General features: G+C 41.4%; 2 protein-coding genes across 3 annotated transcripts; both read right to left on the reverse strand.

The window, feature by feature from the left end:
• Nucleotides 1–226: 226 nt before the first annotated feature.
• LOC115779372 (transmembrane protein 79-like) lies at nt 227–10,808 on the reverse strand. 2 transcript variants are annotated; one of them, XM_030727998.1, is made up of 5 exons: nt 10,674–10,808; nt 8,033–8,317; nt 4,333–4,899; nt 3,544–3,757; nt 227–916 (listed from the first exon to the last, which is right to left on the reverse strand). In XM_030727998.1, the coding sequence occupies exons 2-5, from the start codon at nt 8,304–8,306 to the stop codon at nt 661–663; spliced, it is 1,311 nt and encodes a 436-aa protein (XP_030583858.1). In that variant the 5' UTR covers nt 8,307–8,317; nt 10,674–10,808; the 3' UTR covers nt 227–660. The 2 variants fall into 2 exon arrangements, with proteins under 2 accessions (XP_030583858.1, XP_030583859.1); XM_030727999.1 differs by having other exon boundaries at nt 8,033–8,377; nt 10,674–10,702.
• Nucleotides 10,809–12,009: 1,201 nt separating this feature from the next.
• ctdspl3 (CTD (carboxy-terminal domain, RNA polymerase II, polypeptide A) small phosphatase like 3) lies at nt 12,010–24,706 on the reverse strand. The gene is made up of 11 exons (XM_030727494.1): nt 24,451–24,706; nt 22,005–22,116; nt 21,714–21,857; nt 20,686–20,800; nt 20,405–20,516; nt 17,366–17,452; nt 15,222–15,284; nt 14,952–15,031; nt 14,624–14,750; nt 14,249–14,344; nt 12,010–12,503 (listed from the first exon to the last, which is right to left on the reverse strand). The coding sequence occupies exons 1-11, from the start codon at nt 24,580–24,582 to the stop codon at nt 12,438–12,440; spliced, it is 1,134 nt and encodes a 377-aa protein (XP_030583354.1). The 5' UTR covers nt 24,583–24,706; the 3' UTR covers nt 12,010–12,437.

A 24,706-nucleotide genomic window follows, 5' to 3' on the forward strand; every position in this document is an offset into this window, starting at 1 on the left:
ATTTTGGTGCCACAAACCGAGCAAGTTCATCAGCAGCAGCGAGGACACCAGCAGGGTGGAGATGGAGCACGTTATTATCACATAATGACAGTCCCAGCGCTGAAACACACGCTGCCGTCTCTCCAGGAATAGCTGCTCAGGCAAAGCAAAAGCAAAAAAAAAAAAAAAGTCAACAGAAAACCAATGACGGCGAGACGTTTTTACAAAATGGCTTTTATTCTGTCTTCATCATGTACAAACTTTTTCATATAATAATAAAGTCTGACAACTGCAGCTGCTTTGCTTGTGTTTTGGTCAAACCAAATTCAGCCATATATATGTATATATATATATTTATATATATAGCAGAGCTTTTAAGTATTAAAAGTTCAAAACATTAAATATAGGCACTGGAATAGCTTAAAAGGACAAATGTTTTATGACTACAGCATTGTTCAAAGGCGTCCTCAGCCACTAGCAGGCAGAGCTCTTGCATTTCAGATAATAAGCATGAATCCACATAAAAAGTTTGTGTATAGGAGGAGCAAAAACACAAGTTAACCCGTCACAGAGTCGGAGGTTACAGTGGCAGCATGGATAGCTGTGCTGAACTGCAGACCACAGGAATGGCCTATTTTTGGAAAGATCTCCTCCTCCAAGAAAAAAGCACAGCTCGCCTCTTCACTGAGCGTCCAGGATGTGTGCGGAGAGGACGTCTGGTGTGCCACTCGGGCTCTGTGATGTTTCCCCTGACCAGGAAGAGGGGGTGACCTGATTATAGAGGACGTCCTGAGAGCCAAAAAGTTGCTCTCTGAGATCGAGGACGTACATGAGGAACAGATTGAGAGCCACCATGGCGAGGAGCGGGAAGACGGTCAGGCCAGAGCCGAAGCCTCGCCAGGAGCTGCACGTGTTCAGGCTGACCCAGTAAACAAGCCTGTGGAGCATGAAAAGAAAAGAAAAAAAAAAACACCAAACAGGAAAATCAGATTGACTTCAAACCTGAATGATAAACACTCACAGCTTCCCCACTTAAAGCATCCTCGCCACAGTCATTCAGGCTTAACCGGTGCGACCTTCAATCTGCCAGGCTCAATCAGCGTTCCCTCAGTTGCTATTGTCTGCCAGTCATGTGTAATTTATTACTTTTTAACAGATTATTAAATGCGCTTACTGCATCTTTAAAAAACAAACTCATATTTTTTAGTAAAGTCTCCCAGCTGTGTTCCAGGAAATACATGCTTTTCAATGCATTGCAATAAATGTTGCTATAATCAATTTGTAACAAGCTCATATACTGACTTTTTTTTTTTTGGGGAGTGGGCGATAGCGACAAAGAACACGCAATAACAAAAACAGCTCTTGGCAGTTTATAGCAACTTTCAGCCCACAGTTTTACTGTTTTTGTACTCTTGCTTTTTTATTGGCCACAGCAGACAGCTGTTCAGCTTTAAAAACCAACTGGGTAATACCCGTCCAGCATCAAACAGCAGCACAGACGCACTCAGTGACTGGCTAGTGAAAACAGCTGGGCATTTAGCAGATTAAGAGACAGAAATACTGCATTTGCTCAGGAGATGGTAGAGAGCAAAAAAAAAAAAAGAAGACTTCAGGTGGTCACAAACATGACTTACCTCATAGCTCCTGGATATTATGACAACAGTTTACAACCTTTTCTTTCTGTTCCTCTAAATTAAAGAAGAATCTGTGATTACGGGCATAAAGTCAAAGTAAATGCTGTTTTCCCCACACGAAGGCCAATAAATCAGTTGTACAAACCAACTTAACTTTGCAAAACTGTAAAAGGACTTTAGCGTCAGATTTTGGGGGTTCATATCCCAACCATAAACTGGTTGTAGACTGAACTTTGAGGCTGCTCTTCCTCTTCTTCTCTCAGCTGACATGTAATGGATTTTCTCAGTGAAAAGCATTTTTTTTTTATCTGGGTTGTATTTCATGCTTCAGTGTTTTCATCATTAACGTCAAGAAAAATGACTCCTATTGGGCGTGACGGTGACTGAAAGGAGAGTGCTGCAGCAAACAAACTGAGCGGATGCAGGAGTTCAGCGGAGCGGTCACAGTCTGAGCTTTTTGCTGCTCTATGACACACTGCCAAAACTTCCCTCTGGCTTTGTTAATGACAGTGGCTGTGTCTGTTTTTAGCCATGTCAGTGGCATGGCTCTACGAACGGCAGCGTCAGCCTGTCAGTGCATCAGTGCTTTGGACTAAAATAACTGAGGAGCGCTTTGAATTCACTCCCATCGGCATCATTCGTGGTGCATGGAGGATGAATTTTATGGATTTTGGAGAAAATTTGTGTATCAAATGTGTCAACTATGAAGTGAATTCTCAGTAGTTTGTAGATGATTGGCACTTTGTTTTCTTAAAGTTATTACACAAAAAAACCAAGTGGCTCCATAGTGTAGTAGTTTACACCTAAGAAGCAAACACTCGCGTGTTCAATTCCAGGAGGAAACATGAATCTCTTCAGCATTGCATCAGGAAGGGCATCCAGTCACAACAGATGGCTGTACCTCCCAGCGGTTTCTTCCTGTTAAAAGTGAGTTTTTCCTTCCCACTGTCACCAAGTGCTTGCTCATAGGGGGTCATGTGATTGTTGAGGTTTCTTTCTAATATTGTTGGGTCTTTACCTTATAATATAAAGCCCTGTGAGATGAATACTGTTGTGAACTGGCACTATATAAATAAAACTGAATTGAATTGAACCGATTTAAAAAAAAAAACAAATCTGCCAAATCAAACATGTGGAGCTACCCGCTGCAGTGACCCCGTTGTTAATAAGGAAGCAGCTGAAAGTAGCTTCTACTACATGACAAGTCCTCGTGGGTTTTGTCGATCTGTACTCTAGTTTCAACATGAGGTTGACATTTTGCATGCCCCCCCTTTTCCTTTCAGTCTAATAATGTTGACTTTTCTCGTGTAACATTTAACTCTCCATGTTGCTTCTTTGCAGCTGTGGACATCACAGTCTCATCTTCACAAGGCAAAGTTCTTTGCTGTGAACAATGTGAGCTGTGTTCCACATTTGTGTAGCAAAGTTGTCAATGTGCAGCTATCCTGGGTTTAACTTTAGGTGGATTTATTGGTGCTCATTTGTGTAGCTCTCCGGCTATGCAGATAGAAGGATTATGGAAATTCAACAGACGCGGTGACTGGTGAGATGCTTATGTAAAGTCCTCCAGCAAGCCCACAGCTAGTAGCCTGTGCACAATGGGTAATTCAAATGGCTAGAACAGGAAAGAGAGTGACCACAGAAGAGAAAGAAAGGCAAAAACAAAAACAAAAAGTCCAAATGTGCCATTCCACTGAAGTGTAGATTTGGCTTTACTCCACTACAAGAAGCAAAAAAAAAAAAAAGCAGCACAAAAATGAACCCACTTTTTAGAGTGGCTACAACGTGCATGCAATAAGTTTTGCACAGCACCAATGCACAACCAGTGTAGCACCATGCTGGATTTCCATTACTCTAATCTCGTTATCAGCAGCCAGCTTTCAAAAGACAGCCCCCCCCCCCCCTTTTTTTTTTCCATTTAGAGCCTCACCTTCCAAAGATGAACATTATAATCAGAATAGGCACCAACTTCAGCTGGTCTTGAGGCAGTAAAGCAGCCATAACAACAAGGTTCAGGACGTAGAGGAGTAACTGCTCGAGGGAAGCTGTGACAAAAAGCTGCTGAACCGCACCTCTTCTGGGAAATGACTCCTGCAGACTGAAGGAGCCGCTGCAGAACTGGCAGGCTGCACCCATGAGCATTGCTGTGAGGGATAAAGGAGCAATAAGTCAGTTAGCATCTTGAATCTGGGCCATCTTTCCACAAACAGCACACTTCTACTGACAGCACATTTTGTTTTTATAATTTCATCATCTGAATGTGAAGCAAATGCCAGGAGAATGTCCCACATGCAAATACTCCTCACAGTCACCAGTCTGACAAAGAGGTGAGGGGGGAAAATAGTCTGGACTGGATGTGGTTTGAACGTTTCTGACACCTGCCCTCTTATTCCGAGTCACCCCGGTTGGGAAGTGATTAAAATGTTCTCAAACAATTAGGCCACAGCCTGGGAGACAAGGGGCGCAGCCAGCCTCTTATTGTAGTTTCCATTTAAAGCTATGTGAAGGAGAAGGAAATTATGCTTCTCCCCAGAGGCCTGGGAGACGTCTGCTGCACTGAAGTTGAAAGCACATGAAATTAAAGAGGACAGGAGACACCGAAGCATTCCAAGACAAAGCAGCCAGACAAACCAAATCCTCCTCTTAATTTTAATCTTTCATTGGAGACCCTCACATGGCTGTTTTTGAAAATCAATATACAGGTGTGTATAAAGCGTACCGAGCAGGATGGGAACAGCGGCCACCACACAGCAGCACAAGGTGAAAACGATGCGGCTGGTTATGTCAGGGAAGTCAGGGGGTTTAATGGGCACATAGAAATAGAGTGCATAGAGGATCGCGGCTGCACACAGAAGAGAGGCCAGGACTGAGAAGAAAGCGGGAACTCGGCCGCTCTGACAGCACGTGCACTGGCAACAGCGGCAGCAGCATCGTCCCTGATCTGAAGCCTCCTCTGCAGCCCCGCGAGTCTCTCCCCGACCCTCAGGACTCCACACAGCCAGCTCCACACTCTCCGGTGGCGGCCCTATCAGAGGCCGACCCTCATCCACAGTGCAGTCCAGATTGGTGGATTCTGGACTCCATCTCGGTGCGTCTGTGCCGTTGGGAATGTCCCCCTGAGACGCTGGTGTTGGAGGGCCGATGCAGTTTTCCGTGGTGGCGTCCAAATTGTGCGCTGCGATGATAGGACTGGAAATAGTTTGATCCAGCTCCCCCTCCTCTCTCCGACCCGCTCGAGGCTCTTCTGGGAGGCTGACGCCAGGCTGCTGGTGGCAAGGAGCAGAGCCTGTTCAAATCAGAGCACATTTTTAATACAGCATCCAAAACCAGATGCTGAAAGCAATCAGCTGCAGACTTACTCCAATCAATTATTTACTTTCTTACTTTCAAAATACAAAGCATAGTCCAACGTGTCATATAAACTGTTATAAAAGGCTTCTTACAAGATTACTCTGATGATGTTTACGGCTGCCCAATAATAGTCTAGCAAACATTGATCAGTGAGAAGACTCTAGGATTGGATTGGTAGAAAAAAAAAACACTTAAACTCCACAGAAATGGCAGCACAAGTTTACATGGCTGGATTCTGCAGTTCTCAGACAATAATTACATAAACTATAAGACTGGATTAATGGAGGATAAAGGACAACCCTCAAGATAAAGACATGCAAACTCTGCAGGAAAGCACTGACCTATGGTACATGATTTGTACATAGTTTAGTTATTTGAAGCATGTCAGTAGCACAGTAACATCAGCCTAATAGACAGTGCCCTTGCTGGTTGGTCCTTAACAGGCTGGCTTTGTGTATACACTGATAAAATGTATATTTTGAAGGCTTGTTACTATTTTTTGATTATTTCTCTGTAAATCAGTGAAGTAGTATTAATCAATAAATAGTCTCATAAATGGTTTGAATGATTATTCAACTTAGAAGATCTTTGGTTGTGTTGTAGTGATGATGTATACACTTCATTAGGTACACCTGTTAAACTGCTCGCTGGGGCAAATATTTAATCTGCCAATCACTCAGCAGCAATTCAATACGTTTAGACATGTAGACATGGTCAGAACAACCTGCTGAAGTTCAAACCGAGCACTTTGAACGTGGCACAGTTGCTGATGCCAGACAGGCTGGTCTGAGTATTTCAGAAACTGGATTTCCCACATAACCGTCTCTAGGGTTTACAGAAAATTCTCCAAAAAAGAGAAAATATCCAATGAGCAGCAGAAAATGCCTTGTTGATGTCAGAGGTCAGAGGAGAATGCACAGACTGCTTCAAGCTGAGGGGAAGGTGACAGTAACTCAAATAAAAAATCGCTATAACCAAGGTATGTCGAAGAGCATCTCTGAATGCCCAACGCATCGAACCATGGAGCAGACGGGCTACAGCAGCAGAAGATCACACCAGGTGCCTCTAGTTGACTCTTGTCAACTAAGAACAGGAAACTGAGGCTACAATTCACACAGGCTCACCAAAACTGGACAATAGAGTATTGGAAAAATGTTGCCTGGTCTCATGAGTTTTGATTTATGCTGCAACATTTGGATGGTAGGGTCAGAATTTGGCATAAACATGAAAGCATGGCTCCATCCTGCCTTACATAAACAGTTCAGGCTGCTGGTGGTCTAATGGTGTGAGGGATATTTTCTTGGCACACTTTGGGCTCCTTAATACTAACTGAGTATCATTCAAACAGCCGCAGCCTGGCTGACCGTTGTTGCTGACCATGTTTATCCCTGATCACTGTGTACCCATCTTCTGATGGCTGCTTCCAGTAGGATAACACACCATGTCACAAAGATGAAATCATCTCAACCTAATAGAGCACCTTTGGGATGTGGTGGAACGGGAGAATCACATCATGGATGTGCAGCTGACAAATCCGCAGCATTGTGTCAATATGGGCCAAAATCTCTGAGGGATGTTTCGAGCACCTTGTTGAATCTATGCCATGAATAATTAAGACAGTTTTGAAGGTCCAACCCAGTACTAGCAAGGTGTACTTAATGAAGTGGCCTGTGAGTGTATTTGTGTTATTGTCAAATAATCTAATGAAAATGACCAAAACAAATAATGAAAATACTCTAATTAAAATCATTTTCTGTAGACTAAAGGTGTGATATAGTTTAATCCTCCATAACTGTCCAAAAAGTGAATAGTTTGTTTAATAAAATGAACCGTGGGGCTGCAGTTTATCTCCCAGTTGTGTATTAATCCACAGAAAATAATCCTATACAAATACACTATTTATAATAAATAGTTTATACTAGCACACTCTTTATACCTTTTAAAACACACACACACACACACACACACACACACACAGTAACCACCTGTTCAAGAACACTATGATTCTGCTTTTTTTTTTTTTTAAAGATGAAACTATGTATATGTAAACTGCTTTTAAGATTTATATTGTTTGACAATGTAGAGAGTCATAAAAGCGTAGAAGGTCACACCAACGCGCTGTTGGTTTTGGTCTTTAAATGGGATTTGTTTATAATAAGTAAAGTCATGTATCACGACGTGCATCGCTTAAGCCACAAAAACCATGTGTCATCTTTAATTTTCATTACAATTCACTCACTTGTTGTTGAGCATCTGATGGGTGCGATATGCAGAAAAGAGCCAAAAGATCAACATAAACCCTGACACCAATTAAAGCTCATAAAAAAAAAGAGATTTAGAAAAGGGTTTGAACCAACATGTAAAAATATCCAGACCCGCCGTTGCTGCAAGGACACGAAACAGCACCCATTAAACACCAGAAGCTACCGGGAATATTTGCACTGCGGAGGGTTACAAACATTCAGACACTTCACATTACAGATGGGAGTCTCCCACCAGCAGCACTTTAAATGTTTCCCTCACAGCTTGAACTTCTTCTGTTACACAAATCACAGATTTTTATACATAAAATCACATTTAGACAACAATGTTTGTCCTGTTTACAGAAAAGCTCCATTTCCTAAAGCACAACTCAAGTTTTTACAATACTTTATGCAGAAGAAATCGTGCAGAACTGAAAACGGACGTTCCAAAATATGACTAAGAACGAGCACCTTGAAAGTGTTTTCTTTTCAGGAAAATTAATTAACCTGTCTTTTTCTTAATGTAATCATATAATTTGACCCAACTTATTCCAGTCAACACAAACAATTTTTTTTCTCCACCTAATACCACTACTTTATGTCTTCTCCAGCACTACAAACAGTTCTAAAAACTGTATAAATAGATGCAGGTAAAAGCACTTGAGCAATATTTTGAAACCTGGAAAGTCCAGACTCCGTCCTAACTCTATTTGGATCCAGCTTGGACTCCAATCCGACTTTGTTTTTGTGCTAATTTGCTCTGGCCTCCCTTCAAATCCTACAGCTCTGACCAGGAGACAGTAAAAAGCAGCGGTAATAACTCACTCCTTGGCTGATCGGTTGCTGGTGGTGGTTCCAGCGAGCGCTGGGAGCCGGAGACAGAGTGGGAGGACGAGTGCAGCTCCTCCACCGAGGACTCGGGGCTGTCTGACACCGGAGCCAAAGAGATCTGAGTGTCCAGATCCAGGAAGGGGGAGAAGGAGAGCCTGGCCGGGTCGATGTCCTGGAGCTGGTTGATGATATCGCTGATGGATTCCTTCATGCTGTCGAGCTCCTTCACGTTCTGCCGGTTAGTGGCCTGAAGCCCCGAGGTGCTCATAGTCACAGAGCCTGAGAGGAGCAGGAAGAGGTCCAGAAGAAATCAGGCCAAGATCAGTTTAAAACATCAGACTACGGAAAGAGAGGAAAGTAGGGGAGAAAATCACCTTAATTCCCCCAAGTGTCAGAAAAGCTTGATTAATACACATCTCCTAAAAAATATCCTCAAGAAAACACAGAGATTCATCTTTTTTTCTCCTTAAATATTGTCATTAATCCACTTTCTATCAAGCATCTGCTGTCATTTATGGGCTTTATGATTGTTTCCCATTTTCTTCTACCTGTAAGACACTATTTATGTTCTGCTTCAAAAATCTGTTTGCCTTCATCAGGGTAGCCCTGATCTTGGAGGAAAGGTCAGCGCTACCACATCCTGAGGTTGGGCTTTAGGGAAACGCTTACTGGGAGAAACTGAGAAAACTGGCTTTTTTGGGAATAGAGGAAATGATGAGTTTATGCACATGGTTATACAATAATCATCACCGACAGGATGTCAAAGCTTATCTTTCCCTGTTGGGAACACTTTCTCAGCAGGTTTGAGTCCCTGTCAGAAAAAAAAAATCAGAAAATCAGCACATGAATACGTCACAATCCTGCACACCCCGAAGCACGTCAAAATAATCAGACTAGAGTTTTATGGTCTGCAGTGGGAAGTCCAGAAGGCGGCCGGCGAGCACCGCATTGTTGCTCTGCATCCTTAAAATGTATCACATATAAGACTGCGTGAATCGGTAGGTTTCAGCTTAGTGGGGGTAGTTTATTCTTAGTTCAAAGCTTCCTTTTGGGGTAGTATTTAGCAGGAGTATCTATGGAGTAAAATATGAAGTACCGCAGAGCTCAGGTGGTGTACTTAGGGATTAGCCATTAGGGATCTAAAAAGTTGTATTTTTGTCAAGTTTTGATAGCGAATACTTGATGTCACCACACGTCCTGTCAGTACTGAGGTTCAGCTCCCAGCACTTTTTAAAAAGTGTTTCTCCACCGGAATGAAATTCACAGCAGCGTGGAGTCAGCTTCAACCAAAGTTTTAAATGTATATACTGGGAATTAAACTTCCACTGTTACTATAATAAACCTGAGAAGAAGCTAAAAAAATATATAAAATTATATCAACTCCAAAGAATACAGGATTGTAACACTGAGGGAATTTCAATTCAGAAACTCGGGGTTTGTGGAAAATCTTGGCTCAGCCACTGCGCAGTCAGAACTGAGATTCTGGAGGTTGAAACAGGTCTGAGTTTCACCATTTCACTTGTTCTTACCTCAAGATGTGAAATTGCTTGAAAGATTCTCACTCGGGGCTAAAGCAGAAATATGGAACTTAGTTTAAAATGTCTTAAAAAACAAACTACATTTACTTAAGTACCGTAATATATGTACTTAAGTAATCCCATTTATGACTGCCCAATCGGCAGACTACTTTAAATAGAAGAAGAAATGTGGTACTTTTTACTTTATTACAACTGCATAACAACGGAGATTAATTACTATACACATAAAGTTAATTTATGGCTGATTTTTTTTAAAAGAAAAGATGCAAACACACATAATATTAAACAAATTAAACGGAGATTAAGGTTTCCCGTCATTTACTTTGCATATTTCTTTTTTTCCCAACACTTACGAATTTTCACTTGAATCATCCGTGTGAGAGCACGTCTACAAAGACTCGCCACTTCCTTTGAAGCACATATAAATGCACTTACTGGACAAAAGCTTCTGTCAGGTGTGCGTTAAATAACATCAATCACGCGCCTTTGTCTTCAAAGGCTTCATTAACATCTGCAGATTGAATCTGGAGCATTTTTCTCTGGATTTTCTTGGCGCACATCCAACTGTGGCGCAGAGTCGGCGCGCACGGCGACTTTTCTCCAAACAAGCGAGGACTTTACCGCGCATAAAGCTCAATTAGGTGCCATTGGATTTAAAGGTCGGTAGGATTAAATGTTGGTGGTTATCGGAGCTGGCCTGGATGTGGCGCCCTTAGATGGAGGGGGAGGGGGAGGGGGGGTAATTTGGCTTTAAAACCCGCTGAAAAGTAACTTTCCCCTCATTGCTCAGCAACTCTGTGAAAATAAAAACTTTCAACACCTCCTCCACGAAGCAAGGCAAATCTTTTGCTCGGGTTTCGTGCAGCGGCTGTTGGAAATAACTAATTTATTGATAAATAAATAAATCAAGGGAGGGCAATACGCGTGCGAGCACGCGTGAAGCTGCGCGTAAAGGACAGGTCATTCAATAATCATGTATTTCGTGGCTATTCAGCAATTCCCTTCATTTCAGACAAACCTGCATTATTTTTGGCTGTATGAAATGCACAAGCGGGAGATCAACTGAACAAGAAGCATTACTGTTAAAATGAACTTACTTTAGTCGGAGGCTGCGGTGTATTTTGGTGAGTTTACTCTCCTCGCAGTTAAAAAAAAAACCCCTCTGTCCTTCTCTGCCTTTCTTCCCTCCCCCTCCGTTTGCTTTTTGTCTTCCAGGATCCCGAACTTCTGAATCAAATTTCAGGACGGACAAAATACTAGGCTTTTTCCTCCGCCCACACAAGTTTTTTCTTTTTTTTTTTCCTTCCTGGGTACCATGTCAAACACCATATGGAGCAAATAAAGGCAGAGCAGCAGCAACAGCAGCAGCAGCAGGAGGAGGAACTTACTTTCAGTTTACCTTCAAATTCAACATTAACAATCCATCACAAACACAACTTTATCTAAACAGGGCAGTGAATGTTTACACCCAAACAAAACCTCTGTATTCCTCTAATATAACATGAGTGTGTGTACTGCTGTGAGTTACATTTTATCTTTGAGTATATTAATGCTCAAATATTATCAGCTACGAGGGGAAATTTTATATGTTTTAGCCATTCCAAAAACGCAAAATTGTTTATACAAAGTACGCAAGTTAGGAGCTGCAGTGGTTATTTACAGTAAGTTTATGGTGATCCCTTTAAGTTATTTTTGTCCAATGTGTTTTCTCTTTACTTTTTTGTGTATTTTGTTGTATATGCTTTATTTTATTGTGTAGTTTTATGTGACCTGTCCAGAGACTACAGCTATAAATTAGCAGTCTTGCTCAAATCTGGCATACTGACGGCCCTGAACATGCATGGTTCCTGTAAAACAGCTAAATAAAGAAAGATGTGAATTTATAAAAATTGCGTGTGTTCCCATCAATTTCTATTCCACCACTTTTCCACTTGCTCCTATGAAACTTCCGTTTCCTGCTTAACAGGAAGTGATGAGCAGTGTTTTAGCAGCAGGAACATTTATTGCAAATGAAAACAAGTGTGCAGCCCTGCTGTGGCAGTGCAGGCACTAAAGAATGACATAATTGTCGGACTGTGTTGAGAAACTGTGCACCTGAGATGAGACTTTTTTTTAAACACCCTGAGATATAGAGCAGAGTCTTTGAAAATCCTATTTCAAAATGCTGCCTCAGAGGAAATCCTCCCACTACTGCTCTTATCAATGAGGAGTATTGTATACTAAGTTTGCTTAAAGAAAAAATGACTTTTATCCTTCCACTTTAAAGTAGGGAGATGTGAACTGGGAATTAATGGAATTAATTTAACAACACTTCCTTTTGTCTGAACCTCTTTAAGTGAATTATGAACTATATGTATGCTGCCGTCTCTCCTCTTCTTCACACATGCTGAATGTAAAATCTTCTCCAATGATATGACAACTAGACATCCATGCTCAACTTTTCCCCATTCATTATCAGGGTCATTTTATTGCATTAAAAAAAAAATTAAAAAAAAAAAATTCTAAAATACACAGATGACAGCTGATTAGCAATATAACCAATAAATTAAAAAGACTATAAACAACATATTTCTGATTCCATGTTGTGTATATACACACAGATTGGAGTTTATTGCTTGGGGAAAGAGTCCTGGTCAAGGTTTGCTGAGGAACAATCAGCAGCTTGTCTGAAATATTAATCTGCTGTCCTTTAGAGCCATTGGGAGGACGGAGGAGGGCGAGCAGGTCCGCCACAAACCAACAGTGTGCAGGTTACTTAGTTCCAATGGGATTCTGCTTTTTAGCCAAAGCAAAAGGAAAGCAAACACAGGCTGTGAAAGTCACATAAAGCGGCCAAAGTGGGGGGGGGTTGCAGAGGCCTGTCAGTCCTCTGACAGCAGCCTGTGGAAGTGATCCTTCCTCTTCTTCAGCACCTCCTGAAAATCCTCCTGAAAAAACACCAGAAGGAGATATTCAGAGCCAATCATGAAACTGGGGGAGGAAAGACATCAGGCAGATGCTTCTGCAGATAACCAGCTGTTTCATCCACAGCCCACGGACTGGGGGGGGGGGGGGGGGGGGGGGGGGGGGGTCAATCTGAGTCTTTAGCACTTAGCCTGACCAACATGATCAGAATATCTTTTCATTATCTGGCCTCACCAAACCCAACAATCACAGTGACGCTGAGCAGTTACACGACGGGGTTATCAACTCAATGAGCCAATCCAGGTTTCCCCGGCTCCAGCCATGAGTGTGTTCATATAAAACAGGAAGCGAGTGCAGCATGTGACCCATCCCAAACATGAACAGGTTTATGCACCATATTTTTCAAACAAGAGAGCAAACTATAACACTGATTATGTATTTGGTTAAATTCATGTATTACTTAGATGTACTGTGGCTGTGGCCCAGGTAGTAGATGTCTACCAATAGGAAGGTCAGTGGATTGATCTCCGGTTCCTAAAGTATCCTAAATACTGAACCCCAAGTCACCCCAACCAAACATGTGAGTGATTGTTAGTTAAAGCACTGTACGAATGTTTGTGTCCATTTATCGTGTATTCTTACAGCCTCTGTATCAGAGCTGTAGACTGATTAAAGTTAGAAAACCAACTTTTGTGACATAAAAATCATTTTATTAAAAATGACAAAGATTTTCTAGTTTATCAAATGTGAGCATGTGATGCCTCTTTGTTATACGTAATGGAACATCTGTGCAGTTTTGGGCTGTTGGCCACATCAAAGAGGCATATGAAGACAATAATCAATCAACAAATAGATTAATAATGAAAATAATTAACTGCACCCCCCCCCACCCCCCACCCCCGCAAAAAAAAAACAAAAACAAAAACAAAACCACACACACTCTGATTTTATCACCGTCACATGGACACAATTAAACATTTGTTTAACAAAACTGATGCAAATGAGTTCCCAGTAAATTAAGTGTCTGCCTGCTGCACGACTACAAATCTGTACAGATTACAGGAATGAGGCTTATAGACAAGAGGTCTGCACTAAAGCTGATGCCCAGAGATACTTGTCAGAGTTTTGAGCTTTATATTAATTTAACAATCTTGTTTAAAGTCTTCTGTTTGTTAATAGTAATAGCGTGAGGGGCCACATGGTGGCAGCAGAGACAAATTAGAAACACTAACGAACCTTTCGAGTTGATTCAGTGAACATTTTAACACGAATACTTTAATTTGGAGTGTGTTTGTGTCCATCTGACCAATGTAACTCAGTCATTTACACTTTTACTCTTTAAGACTAATTTCTGTTCTCTAATAATCACTGAGGGAAATATGAGGAGCTGATAAATACTCCACATAAATGGCATCTGTATGCATTTGCCATCTGGTGCTGCGCAGCACCTGCGGAGCAGCGGGGTTTTTCTCTGAAAACAGCCTCCTGCTGGGACCAAAAACAAAGATGTTGGTGCAGCAAGAGTGGAAACCAGTGAAGTTGGACAGCTAAGCAGTGAGCTGAAACTCACAATTAAACCACAAAGCTGAGAGCAGATTCAGGTGCTAATTTGCTGTAACCTCAGAACTTTGTCAGCCTCCTTTCAGATCATTTGATGCTATAAATAAACAAAATATGATAAAGTGTACATACAGCACCTGTTGGTGCCTCAGAATCAGTTTTAAACAAGCAAGCTCAGAGTAAACACAGAAGATGTAAGCAGACTTACAGCTGCAGACAGTTTCTCCATGTAGGGGATGAGCTTCTGCAGTTCTCTGTCATCAGACTCCCCAGACCAGCTCTTGATAGGAATTGTGTTCATCAGCTGCAAAAAAACAAACCCAGCATCAAAACACATGAACCAACTGCAGGCGAACACTAGAGTCACAAAGCCAGCAGTCAGAGGACACTCAATACTCAGTTATTATCAAAGTCATTAACACTACCAGCAGTTACCACAAAAGACCAAATTTCTGAATCCTGATTTTAAGTTTGGAACTTCTGTATGAACCTCAGATACAGCTGTGAAGTCAGAAAGTGAAGACAAAGCAATAAATAAATAACACTGTTTTAGAAACCGAGAGAACACAGATTTTAAACTTACATGGTATGGATATGTGTGGGGCGCATTATCCAGAACCACCGTCTTCTTCAGATCCCTCCCGAGGATGCTGACATCTTTGATGTAGTGGCCGAGAACACAGGCACAGTCGTCCTGATACAGCCGATGTCTACCAGAGAAAACAACAACTGAAACCAATTTCTACAATCCTCACTGTATGACATTAACAGAATGTTACAGGAAATATTTAAAGCACACAAACACACTGTGTCACGTTTCTGAGCAGGCAACAGACGGGTAAGCAACACACCAGCAGAGACCTCTGCAGTCAAGCAAAGAGTTTATGAAACACAAATGGAAGCAGCCATACCGAAACAGCTTTCTCTGTGGGTCCATGATGTCCAGGATCTTCTCAGCGTATTCCTTCTTTGCACACGTATAAACGAACAGCTGCAACAGAACACAGACAGCACTTGGAACGACTCCACACACGCTACAACAAGCACATTTAACTGTTCCACATTAAAGCAGAGATAAACAAACCATTTGTTTCACCTGTGAATAAGACTCAAAACAGTAACTGTGCCAATACTCAACCAAAACATATTATTTTCTAATTTGCTCACTGATATACACATACCTCGTAGATTTTTGCCATGGCCTGCAGAAACTCCTTCACATGTGGTCGTAGGACCATGTATACCTGTTGAGAACAAGGAAAGAATGAAAGAATAAGCTCAAGGGTTTTTGGGGCCAAGTCTCTGCTGTGCCGGCTGAAGCGCATGTCTTTTAAACTTGCAGCAGTGCTGTATCCTTGGCTTGCTGAACAGATTTCAAGCCATAGAAAAATAAATTTAATGCCATCCTCTAGTTGTAGACTACAGTGTCCCAGATACCAAAATTTTAAAGCTTCAGAAATGATCCAACTCTCTGGTTTAGCTGGAGCTTTAAGTTTAGGATCGTGACTTTTGGTACCAAATAATTCAAACTATGAAACAATTCAACTAATAACCTGAGTGTTGTGAAACATGCTGTCTCAGACACCCTCTTGGCTCCATCTGCTGTGGCTTCTTCCTGCTACATGATGGTACTCACACATAACTTACTGTCTGCGCCTCAACGTGTGCTTATTAAAAACCATTTCACCCTTACCTTTAAAGCTCTGTCAGCATTGCTGTGTTATGTCATATCAGTGTAATGACAGCTGTGTAGCCTGTCTTGGGATGACAGATTATTATTTATAAACTAGACTGACTTCAATGACCCCCCCATAGCATATCATCTTTACTTACCAGCTCGATAGCAAGTTTACCGCTAACTCTGCTAAAACTTGAGACCCCCCCCAAGGTTGCCTGCTCCCTACACTTGATCATAACACCTGGGAGAAGAGCTGCAATAATTGTTTTTAACTAGTAAGAATGTAATTAATAACAGCTGAGGAGAGGAACACCCCTCAAACCATACAAAGAGTATTGTTGCATTATTTGTCCACCAGAGGGCACTCATGAATTTCCATGTTAGGAACACCTGTTTGTAATACCAAACAACCACCAGCTGATTCAAGAAGAGCAGGAGTAATCCATGATGTGTTATGGCAATAAAACAAGATTATTTTTAAACTACTTGTCATATCATCTTAGTAAGGACTCAAATAACTACAGATAAATTAAAATGGAAATCTGTTTTGTGTGTCTGAAAGAGAAATCGGTATCAGTCGGGCTCTAATGGAGCGCACGAACATGTGAGACACATGGTGATATCAGATTGAAGATCAAGGATTACTACAACTGTTAAAAAGCCTTGTGTGTGTGTGTGTGTCATTTGAGAGCAGTCCAAGGTAGAGGTGATCTTTGGATAATGGTTTTTTCAGTCATTTTTATGCTAACATATCAAACTTTTGTCAATATACACTATATTGCCAAGAGTATTCGCTCGTCTGCCTTTACACACATACAAACTTGATCCATAGGGTTTAATATGATGTCAGTTCATCCTTTGCAGCTATAATAACTTCAGCTCTTCTGGGCTTGCCACAAGATTTATGAATGTGTTCATGGGAATTTTTGACCATTCTTCCAGAAATGCATTTGTGAGGTCAGACACTGATGTTGGATGAGAAGGCCTGGCTCTCAGTCTTCGCTCTAATTCATCCCAAAGATGTTCTCTCAGGTTGGGGTCAGGACTCTTTGCAAGCAAGTCAAGTTCTTTCACACCAAACTCACTCATCCATGTCTTTATGGTCCTTGCTTTGTGCACTGGTATGCAGTCATGTTGGAACAGAAAGGGGCCATCCCCAAACTGTTCCCACAAAAGGTGGGAGGATGAAATTATCCAAAACATCTTGGTATGCTGAAGCATTAAGAGTTCCTTTCACTGGAACTAAGGGGCCGATTTCATGACTGGATTTGTTGCACGGGTGGCATCCTATCACAGTACTATGCAGGAATTCCCTGAGCTCCTGAGAGTGACCCATTCTTTCACAAATGTTTTTAGAAGCAGTCCAGGTGCCTAGGTGCTTGGTTTTATATACACATGTGGCCATGAAAGTGACTGGAACACCTGAATTCAATGATTTAGATGGATGAGTGAATACTTTTGGCAATATATTATATATACACAATCAGGGTGGATGGATGGTCCGTGGTGATTAAATTAAATTACTGATTTAATCAGTTCTAGAGACCAGTTTGAATATCAGGTTAAGTAATTGGAAACATGTTGGACATGAGTACTTTCAAACAGAGGTCTGAAAGTAAGAAAGAGCAGCTTTCAGTGAGTGGTTACCTTATACTGATGGTCCTGGAAAGCTGCGTGGAAGGTGTACTCTGCGTCCTCGATCACATTCAGAGAGCTGAACATCAGAGTCTCCTCCTGAAAAGGCACATCAAACTGCCTCAGTTTATTTAGTATAAAAATCAAAGACTGCTTTCACAAGGGTGCAAGGTGATGGTGCCCAGTTTATGATTTACAGTGGCTTGCAAAAGTATTCATACCCCTTGAACTTTTCCGTATTTTGTCACATTACAACCACAAACAAATATATTTCACAGGAATTTAATGTGAAAGACCAACACAAAGTGGTATACAATTGTGAAGTGAAACGAAAATTATACATGATCCAAAACATTTTTTACAAATTAAAAAAAAATGAAAAGTGCGGTGTGCAAAAGTATTCAGCCCCCCTGAGTCAATACTTTGTGGAACCACCTTTTGCTCCAATTACAGCTGCAAGTCTTTTAGGTTATGTCTCCACCAGCTTTGCACATCTAGTGACTGAAATTTTGGCCCGTTCTTCTTTGCAAAACAGCTCAAGCTCAGTCAGATTAGATGGAGAGCGTTTGTGAACAGCAGTTTTCAGATCTTGCCACAAATTCTTGATTGGGTTTAGGTCTGGACTTTGACTGGGCCATTCTAACACATGAATGTGTTTTGTTTTAAACCATTCCATTGTAGCCCTGGCTTTATGTTTAGGGTCATTGTTCTGCTGGAAGGTGAACCTCCGCCCCAGTCTCAAGTCTTTTGCAGACTCCAACAGGTTTTCTTCCAAGATTGCCCTGTATTTGGCTCCATCCATCTTCCCATCAACTCTGACCAACTTCCCTGTCCCTGCTGAAGAGAAGCAGCCCCAGAGCATGATGCTGCCACCACCATATTTGACAGTGGGGATGGTGTGTTCAGAGTGATGCGCAGTGTTAATTCTCCGCCACACATAGCGTTTTGCATTTTGTGCAAAAAGTTCAATTTTGGTCTCATCTGACCAAATCACCTTGTTCCACATGTTTGCTGTGTCCCCAACATGGCTTCTGGCAAACTGCAAACGGGACCTTTTATGGTTTTCTTTTAACAATGGCTTTCTTCTTGCCACTCTTCCATAAAGACCACATTTGTGCAGTGCAAGACTAATAGTTGTCCTGTGGACAGATTCCCCCACCTGAGCTGTGGATCTCTGCATTTCGTCCAGAGTCACCATGGGCCTCTTGGCTGCATCTCTGATCAGTGCTCTCCTTGTTCGGCCTGTAAGTTTAGGTGGACGGCCTCGTCTTGGTAGGTTTACAGTTGTGAGATACTCTTTCCATTTCCGGATAATGGACTGAACAGCGCTCCGTGAGATGTTCAAAGCTTGGGAAATCTTTTTATAGCCTAAGCCTGCTTAAAACTTCTCCACAACCTTATTCCTGACCTGTCTGATGTGTTCTTTGGACTTCATGATGCGGTTTACTCCCCAATATTCTCTTAACCAACCTCTGAGACCATCACGGAGCAGCTGTATTTGTACTGAGATTAGATTACACACAGGTGGACTCTTTTTAGTCATTAGCAGTCATCAGGCAACTTCTGAATGCAATTGGTTGCACTCAGAGAAAAGGGGGCTGAATACTTTTGCACACCGCACTTTTCAGTTTATTTGTAAAAAATGTTTTGAATCATGTATAATTTTCTTTCCACTTCACAATTGTATACCACTTTGTGTTGGTCTTTCACGTTAAATTCCAGTGAAATATATTTATGTTTGTGGTTGTAACGTGACAAAATATGGAAAAGTTCAAGGGGTATGAATACTTTTGCAAGCCACTGTAACTATATTTAAAGCACAGAGAGACAGACTACAGGCTGGACCTTTAATAGTGAAATGCCCCTATTTGATTCTTGCTAAACCCGCCATCCAAAAAAGGCCAGAAGAATTATCAAGACACCTACTTTTTTTGGGAAAACAAATCAGTTCCTTCAGTATTTTTGACATGTTAACCACAAATAATCAACATCGCTTCATGAACATGAAAAAAGAAAAAAAAAAAAAAAAAAAAAAAAAAAAAAAGGAGGACATTGGTTTCTTATTTTTCTTTAAGATCAATCCAGTTCAATTCAATTTTATTTATATAGCACCAAATCACAACAAACAGTCGCTTCAAGGTGCTTTGTATTGTGGGTAAAGACCCTACAATAATACAGAGAAAACCCAACAGTCAAAACGACCCCCTATGAGGGTCAATTCAATTAATGATGAATAGCAAGATGTCCTAGCTTTACGAGGGGCTTTTTTTTTAGAGCAACAAACTCTTTTTCCAGGCCAAATGAGCATCTTCTAATTTAGTGAGACACCATTCTCTCTCCAGCTTATCTGCTTTGAGCTGAGTGTTTGTGAATTATACCACAGAGTCAGGCACTTCTGATTTGAGGCTTTGCTTTTCAGAGGAGCCACAGTATCCAAAGTCGTACACAATGAGGATGTAAAACTAGTGACGAGATAATCGACCTCACTGGGAGCAGAGTTTAGGTAGCTGCTCTGTACTGTTGGCACATGGCCCTGAAGAGCATAATAATGAAGGAATTAGTTCCTTAAACTTAGTCACAGCACTTTCAGAAAGACTTCTACTGTAATAAAACTTATTCCCCACTGCTGTGTAATCCATTACAGTAAATGTTACTAAGAAATGATCCGACAGGAGGGGGCTTTCAGGGAATACTGTTAAGTCTTCAGTTTCAATGCCATTTGTCAGGACAAGATCTAGAGTATGATTAAAGTGGTGGGTGGGCTCCTTTACATTTTGAGAGAAGCCAATTGAATCTAATAAGTGATTAAATGCAGTGTTGAGGCTGTCATTCTCAGCATCTACATGGATGTTAAAATCACCCACTATAATTATTTTATTTGAACTGAGCACTAAATCAGATAAAAATGTCTGAGAAATCAGACAAACTGAGTAAGGACCAGGTGGATGACAGACAGTAATAAATAAAACAGGTTTTCATGTTCCACAGTCGACATCCATGTGTCTAAATGGCTGTTACCATGAGCAGGAGGCCACAGAGAATAAAACTCACCAGATCGACCACCAGTGTTGCCTCTGGGGTGCTCCTGGTCTTTGGGGGAATATCTAGAAGAGGAGGTCTGGAATGCTGAGACTGGGATGGCATGTTCTTTATGAAGGTAAATCTGAAAATGAAAATAATACAACATCATCAACACCACGGGAATGACCAAAGTTTAGAAGATTATCCACTTCCTGCACACTAAATGTATGAGATGAAGTTATAGCAGCAGGAGAGGACAGTGCTACACGTGGCACTAATACATAAACAAAATTAGCATCGTTATAACTTACGGATTGAAGACATCATCGTCCTCGTCTCCAGCCAGAAGGTCAATGGAGCCATAACCAAATACACCATGTTCTGGGCTCATCAATACACTGGTCCCTGTTCCTGCATACTTTAAATCTGGATAGAAAAACCCACATACACAATGTAAGCAACACGTCTGACATTATGACATTAGATAAGACTAACATGCTTCACTTTCACCCCCTGCAAAATACAGTTTCTTCAACGAAACACCTGCCTGACAAGGAATCATGGTTTCTGGTGTTTCAGAGGGAGATGAAATTGACTTCAACTAGAGCTTATAAACCAGGGGTGTTAACCTTCTTAATTGGAGGGGAAAGTGAAATGTCAAAAAAGTAACGTAAAGGGCCAAATTGTATGATTTTTTTTACATCAATTGGCGGACCAGAAGTAGGGAGTGAGGGTGGAAGCGGCCCGGGGCCGGGAGTTTAACACCTATGTTATAAAACAGTGCCATTTATTCAATTACCGCAGAAAGTGTAAGCTCACCATAGGAATCCCTGCCAAGCAGTTTAAGTAGCTCAACATTTTCAACATGATGCGTTCAAGGTGGGGGTTTACCTCACAGGACCACAACGCTGTTGGTGCATTCCCTAGTATGGTGACTTGACTCAACCAGACACTTTTTTAAAACATGAAAACAAGTTTCAAAAAGATGACTATTACCTCCCAAATTTTACAATAAAGCAGCAAAAGTTTTGAATGCATAAAACAAAAAGATGTCTTCAGATCATTTAACCCTTTAACGCCAGGTCATCACTGCTGTAGCGCTGGTTACCTGCCAGCTGCAAACAGCTGGTTAAGACGTAGCGTATCGCCGCCGATCAAAGGAACTTTGATCAGCTGGCTTTGTACCGTAACTCCGCGACCATTTGTCCTATCGGAAAAATTCAAACGGTTCCTGAAAGCTGAAGTCTGCGAACGGCAGAACTTTTCAAGTACGTTGTGTCACAGCTGATACCTTCGCTGTTATAGGGTTACCTCCTTAAACATCAGCAGCTGTACTCACTCTCTTTGTTGGGTGTGAGGAAACGCACAATGGGCGAGTAGATGTTTCTGGCTGTTGTCGCATTACGTGGAGTCACCGGGTTGATCTCTGACAGTATGCGCTCGTGGCGCATGATGGGTCGGACTGGAGTCTTGAAGGCCAAATCTAGACCGTAAGATGGCAGTCATTCCGAAAACAACAAGAGGAGGAGGGTAAGTATTTGAGACTCACACAAAACAACAGGCTATCCTGAGAACTAAGAAGCAATGTGATTTTGCGCTAAAGCAGAATCTGCTGATAATGCAAAAATACCTGATTCTTGGTCATTAACAGCGATAGCCCTCTTCCTTGCCCGGCCACGAGGCAGAGGTCGCCTCACCATCGTGGGAACTTCATCCTCTGAGTCTTTGTCAGCAGTCTCATCCTACACACACACACACACACACACACACACACAAAAGTTGATTAGTGAAGAAAAGCCACACACAAAAAATGAGGTTTTGGTCTTCAACTAAAGGAAAACCTTTAAAGAGGTTAACGCGCCAGCAACACTTGCAATGTAAAGAACAATTTTATTGCTTGACCAACACGTTTTGGCCTGTAGCTTTCCAAAACAAATAAATAAAAAAATTGCAGAGAGCACTTTAAATAAAACATGTTTGAGAGGCAAAAAAGGTTTCTAGTTGAGAAATTTTTAAATCAAATCATGTCTGGTATACATGACATGCTTAACCAACCTGTCTCTTGTATTTATTGCTCTCTTGAACGTTACAGGAGGATCTTCAAGCCAGTGTTTTAGAAAAATTTCCTTGATGTTCTTAGTTTTCAAAAAGTAAGAACACATCCCCTACAAACACTGTATGAGAAAATAGACCACCCCAAATTTACACTCTTCCTGTTTAAATATCAAACATGATACCACTTAGGTTTTGATTTGATCCCTCCCAAGTTGGTCTTATGCCACATGACCATGTGCCCAGCCCATTCTTCTGCTGCTGCTCCATCGGTGGATTGGTGTATATGTATACCAACTACAGACTAGGTACATTTGGTCTTCAGACATGAATCAGCCATCCTCACGTGCACATTTTCAATACGGACAACACACAACAGATAAACATGATACAAAACACTGAAGAAAAAAACAAAACAAGTAATATTAATTTTGAGCATCATGTAACTCACAAAGTAGCAAAACTGTGATTTGTTCATCTGAGTTATGGCTGCTGGAGCAAAGCTGTTTTTAAACCTTGCTGCTCAACATTTTGGGACTAGAAACCTTCATCCAGAAGGAAGTAACCATGCAAAGCGTATGAGTTGTCAAGAAGAGACGGTCAAACAATAAAGTTGTTCTTCACACTACAATTCAACCTCTTTAGACATTTGTTGTTCTCAGTGCACCTTAGATGGTAAAGTTGAGCCAGAAACCTCTACCTTGCTCCCACTAAAGGAAAACTACCAGGATTTTAGCCTGCAAAAGTGGGGTTTAATTTACACAAGTGTAAATACACTTCTGTGCTTTTCCTGACTACTGTTAAACAAGGAAATACAGACCCCCCCCAATGTAATCTAATCTTACCATGTGTACTCAGCTCCAGAAGCTCCATTATGACCCAGGAAAACCCCGCATTTTGATAACCACACAGTTTCACAGACATTTACAGTGTAAGTGTAATATGGCTAAAAACTAGGTCTCTTCTCCAAGCAGCAACTTATTCTATATTTCAAACTGTGTGTCAAGTTGATTTAACCAGCAACCAAAGCCATGACATATGCTGCCCTGAAGAGGATTTCTGTTCTGTATGGCATCTATGGGCATGAGCCTAATAGGTCTGAAACAGCCTAAGGACACACATGCAGCTGACCTACTTTACTGGGACGCTCTCTCACGTGCAACTGGGCTCTGTAATCCTTGGTGGCATCAATCCTCTCAGAGTGAAGTAGCATTTATATTTCTCCCTTAAAATGGTATCAAGCTGCTCTTAATAGGGAAAAGACCCTCAATATGATGCTCAATGGTTAAACTTGAACGCACAATTAAATCAGTGTTTTGTTTTGTTTTTTTAGTTTAGTTTAAATTCAAAGGCAACACGCAACGATGCGGCTCAGTGTGGAGGTTAAAAGAAAAAAAATACTAAATAGTTTCACTGTTTTGTTTTGTTTACTTTTACCTCAAAATATGCCAGCTGTTAGAATGAATGTGATCTGTTTGGCCTGCATTTTTTGCCCAATTTTCTAACATTTAAATACTCATCAAGGTATAAATATTCCTCGTCTACAGATGAAACCTAAAATTCAAACAGTGGTTAGTCACAGTCATATCTGCAAATCAGCGGCCTTTTAAAATGTAAATTTAAAGCCATGAAGCTTAATCAGTAGCCCGCAGTATTAACAGTAGCCTAACTTTACGACTTCGATAAATTCTTTAATTTTCAGGTCTAAACTGACGGCTATGTCTGCCACCCCACTGCATTTAACCAACATATAACCAACCAACAGTTTGAAAAGACCCAGGTAGATCCAGATAATACGAGAGAACAGTGAGAAAAGCCAACTATCGTCCAGACAGTGCTAACGTTAGCTTCCCTGTTTGTTTCTGTTATGAAAACGCTACCAGCTAGCTAACTAGCCTAGCATTCTAACAAATAAACGATTACTTGCAACACTGGCTCTGTTTGATAGCACAATGTTTACCTGTGCCATTCAGACTAACAGGACTATCACATGGGGGAAAAGAAGCCACCAAACAATGCATTACCTTGGTTTGAAGCGGGCTTTCAATCTCCGACTCCGGCAGGCGCGTCCGGCCCGTTTTCCCGTTGGACCGTCGGCGGGTGCGCCTCGGCGTCTCCGAACAAGCAGCCACGGTTTTTTGAGACCTAAGTCTCATTTTTATTCTTCGTGTGAGGGTCTCTTAACTTGTAAACATGAACCTTTACCGCTGTAACGAAGGTAATCGCTCTCAATCGGAGGTTTCGTCGTTCAAGTCTCGGGAGTGGGAAATAGCTCCGCCC

Source organism: Archocentrus centrarchus, chromosome 4 (assembly GCF_007364275.1).
Source record: "Archocentrus centrarchus isolate MPI-CPG fArcCen1 chromosome 4, fArcCen1, whole genome shotgun sequence".
NCBI classification, from domain to species: Eukaryota; Metazoa; Chordata; class Actinopteri; order Cichliformes; family Cichlidae; genus Archocentrus; species Archocentrus centrarchus.

Coding starts and splice junctions, on each gene's coding strand:
- ctdspl3 (XM_030727494.1), bottom strand. CDS start 24,582: ATGAGACTTAGGTCTCAAAAAACCGTGGCTGCTTGTTCGGAGACGCCG. Junction 20,801..21,713: donor CCTCACACCCAACAAAGAGA/GTGAGTACAGCT, acceptor TTTTCTATCCAG/ATTTAAAGTATGCAGGAACA. Junction 15,285..17,365: donor TCCAGGACCATCAGTATAAG/GTAACCACTCAC, acceptor TGTTCTCAACAG/GTATACATGGTCCTACGACC.
- LOC115779372 (XM_030727998.1), bottom strand. CDS start 8,306: ATGAGCACCTCGGGGCTTCAGGCCACTAACCGGCAGAACGTGAAGGAG. Junction 4,900..8,032: donor AGCAACCGATCAGCCAAGGA/GTGAGTTATTAC, acceptor TGATTTGAACAG/GCTCTGCTCCTTGCCACCAG. Junction 3,758..4,332: donor CGCTGTTCCCATCCTGCTCG/GTACGCTTTATA, acceptor TATCCCTCACAG/CAATGCTCATGGGTGCAGCC.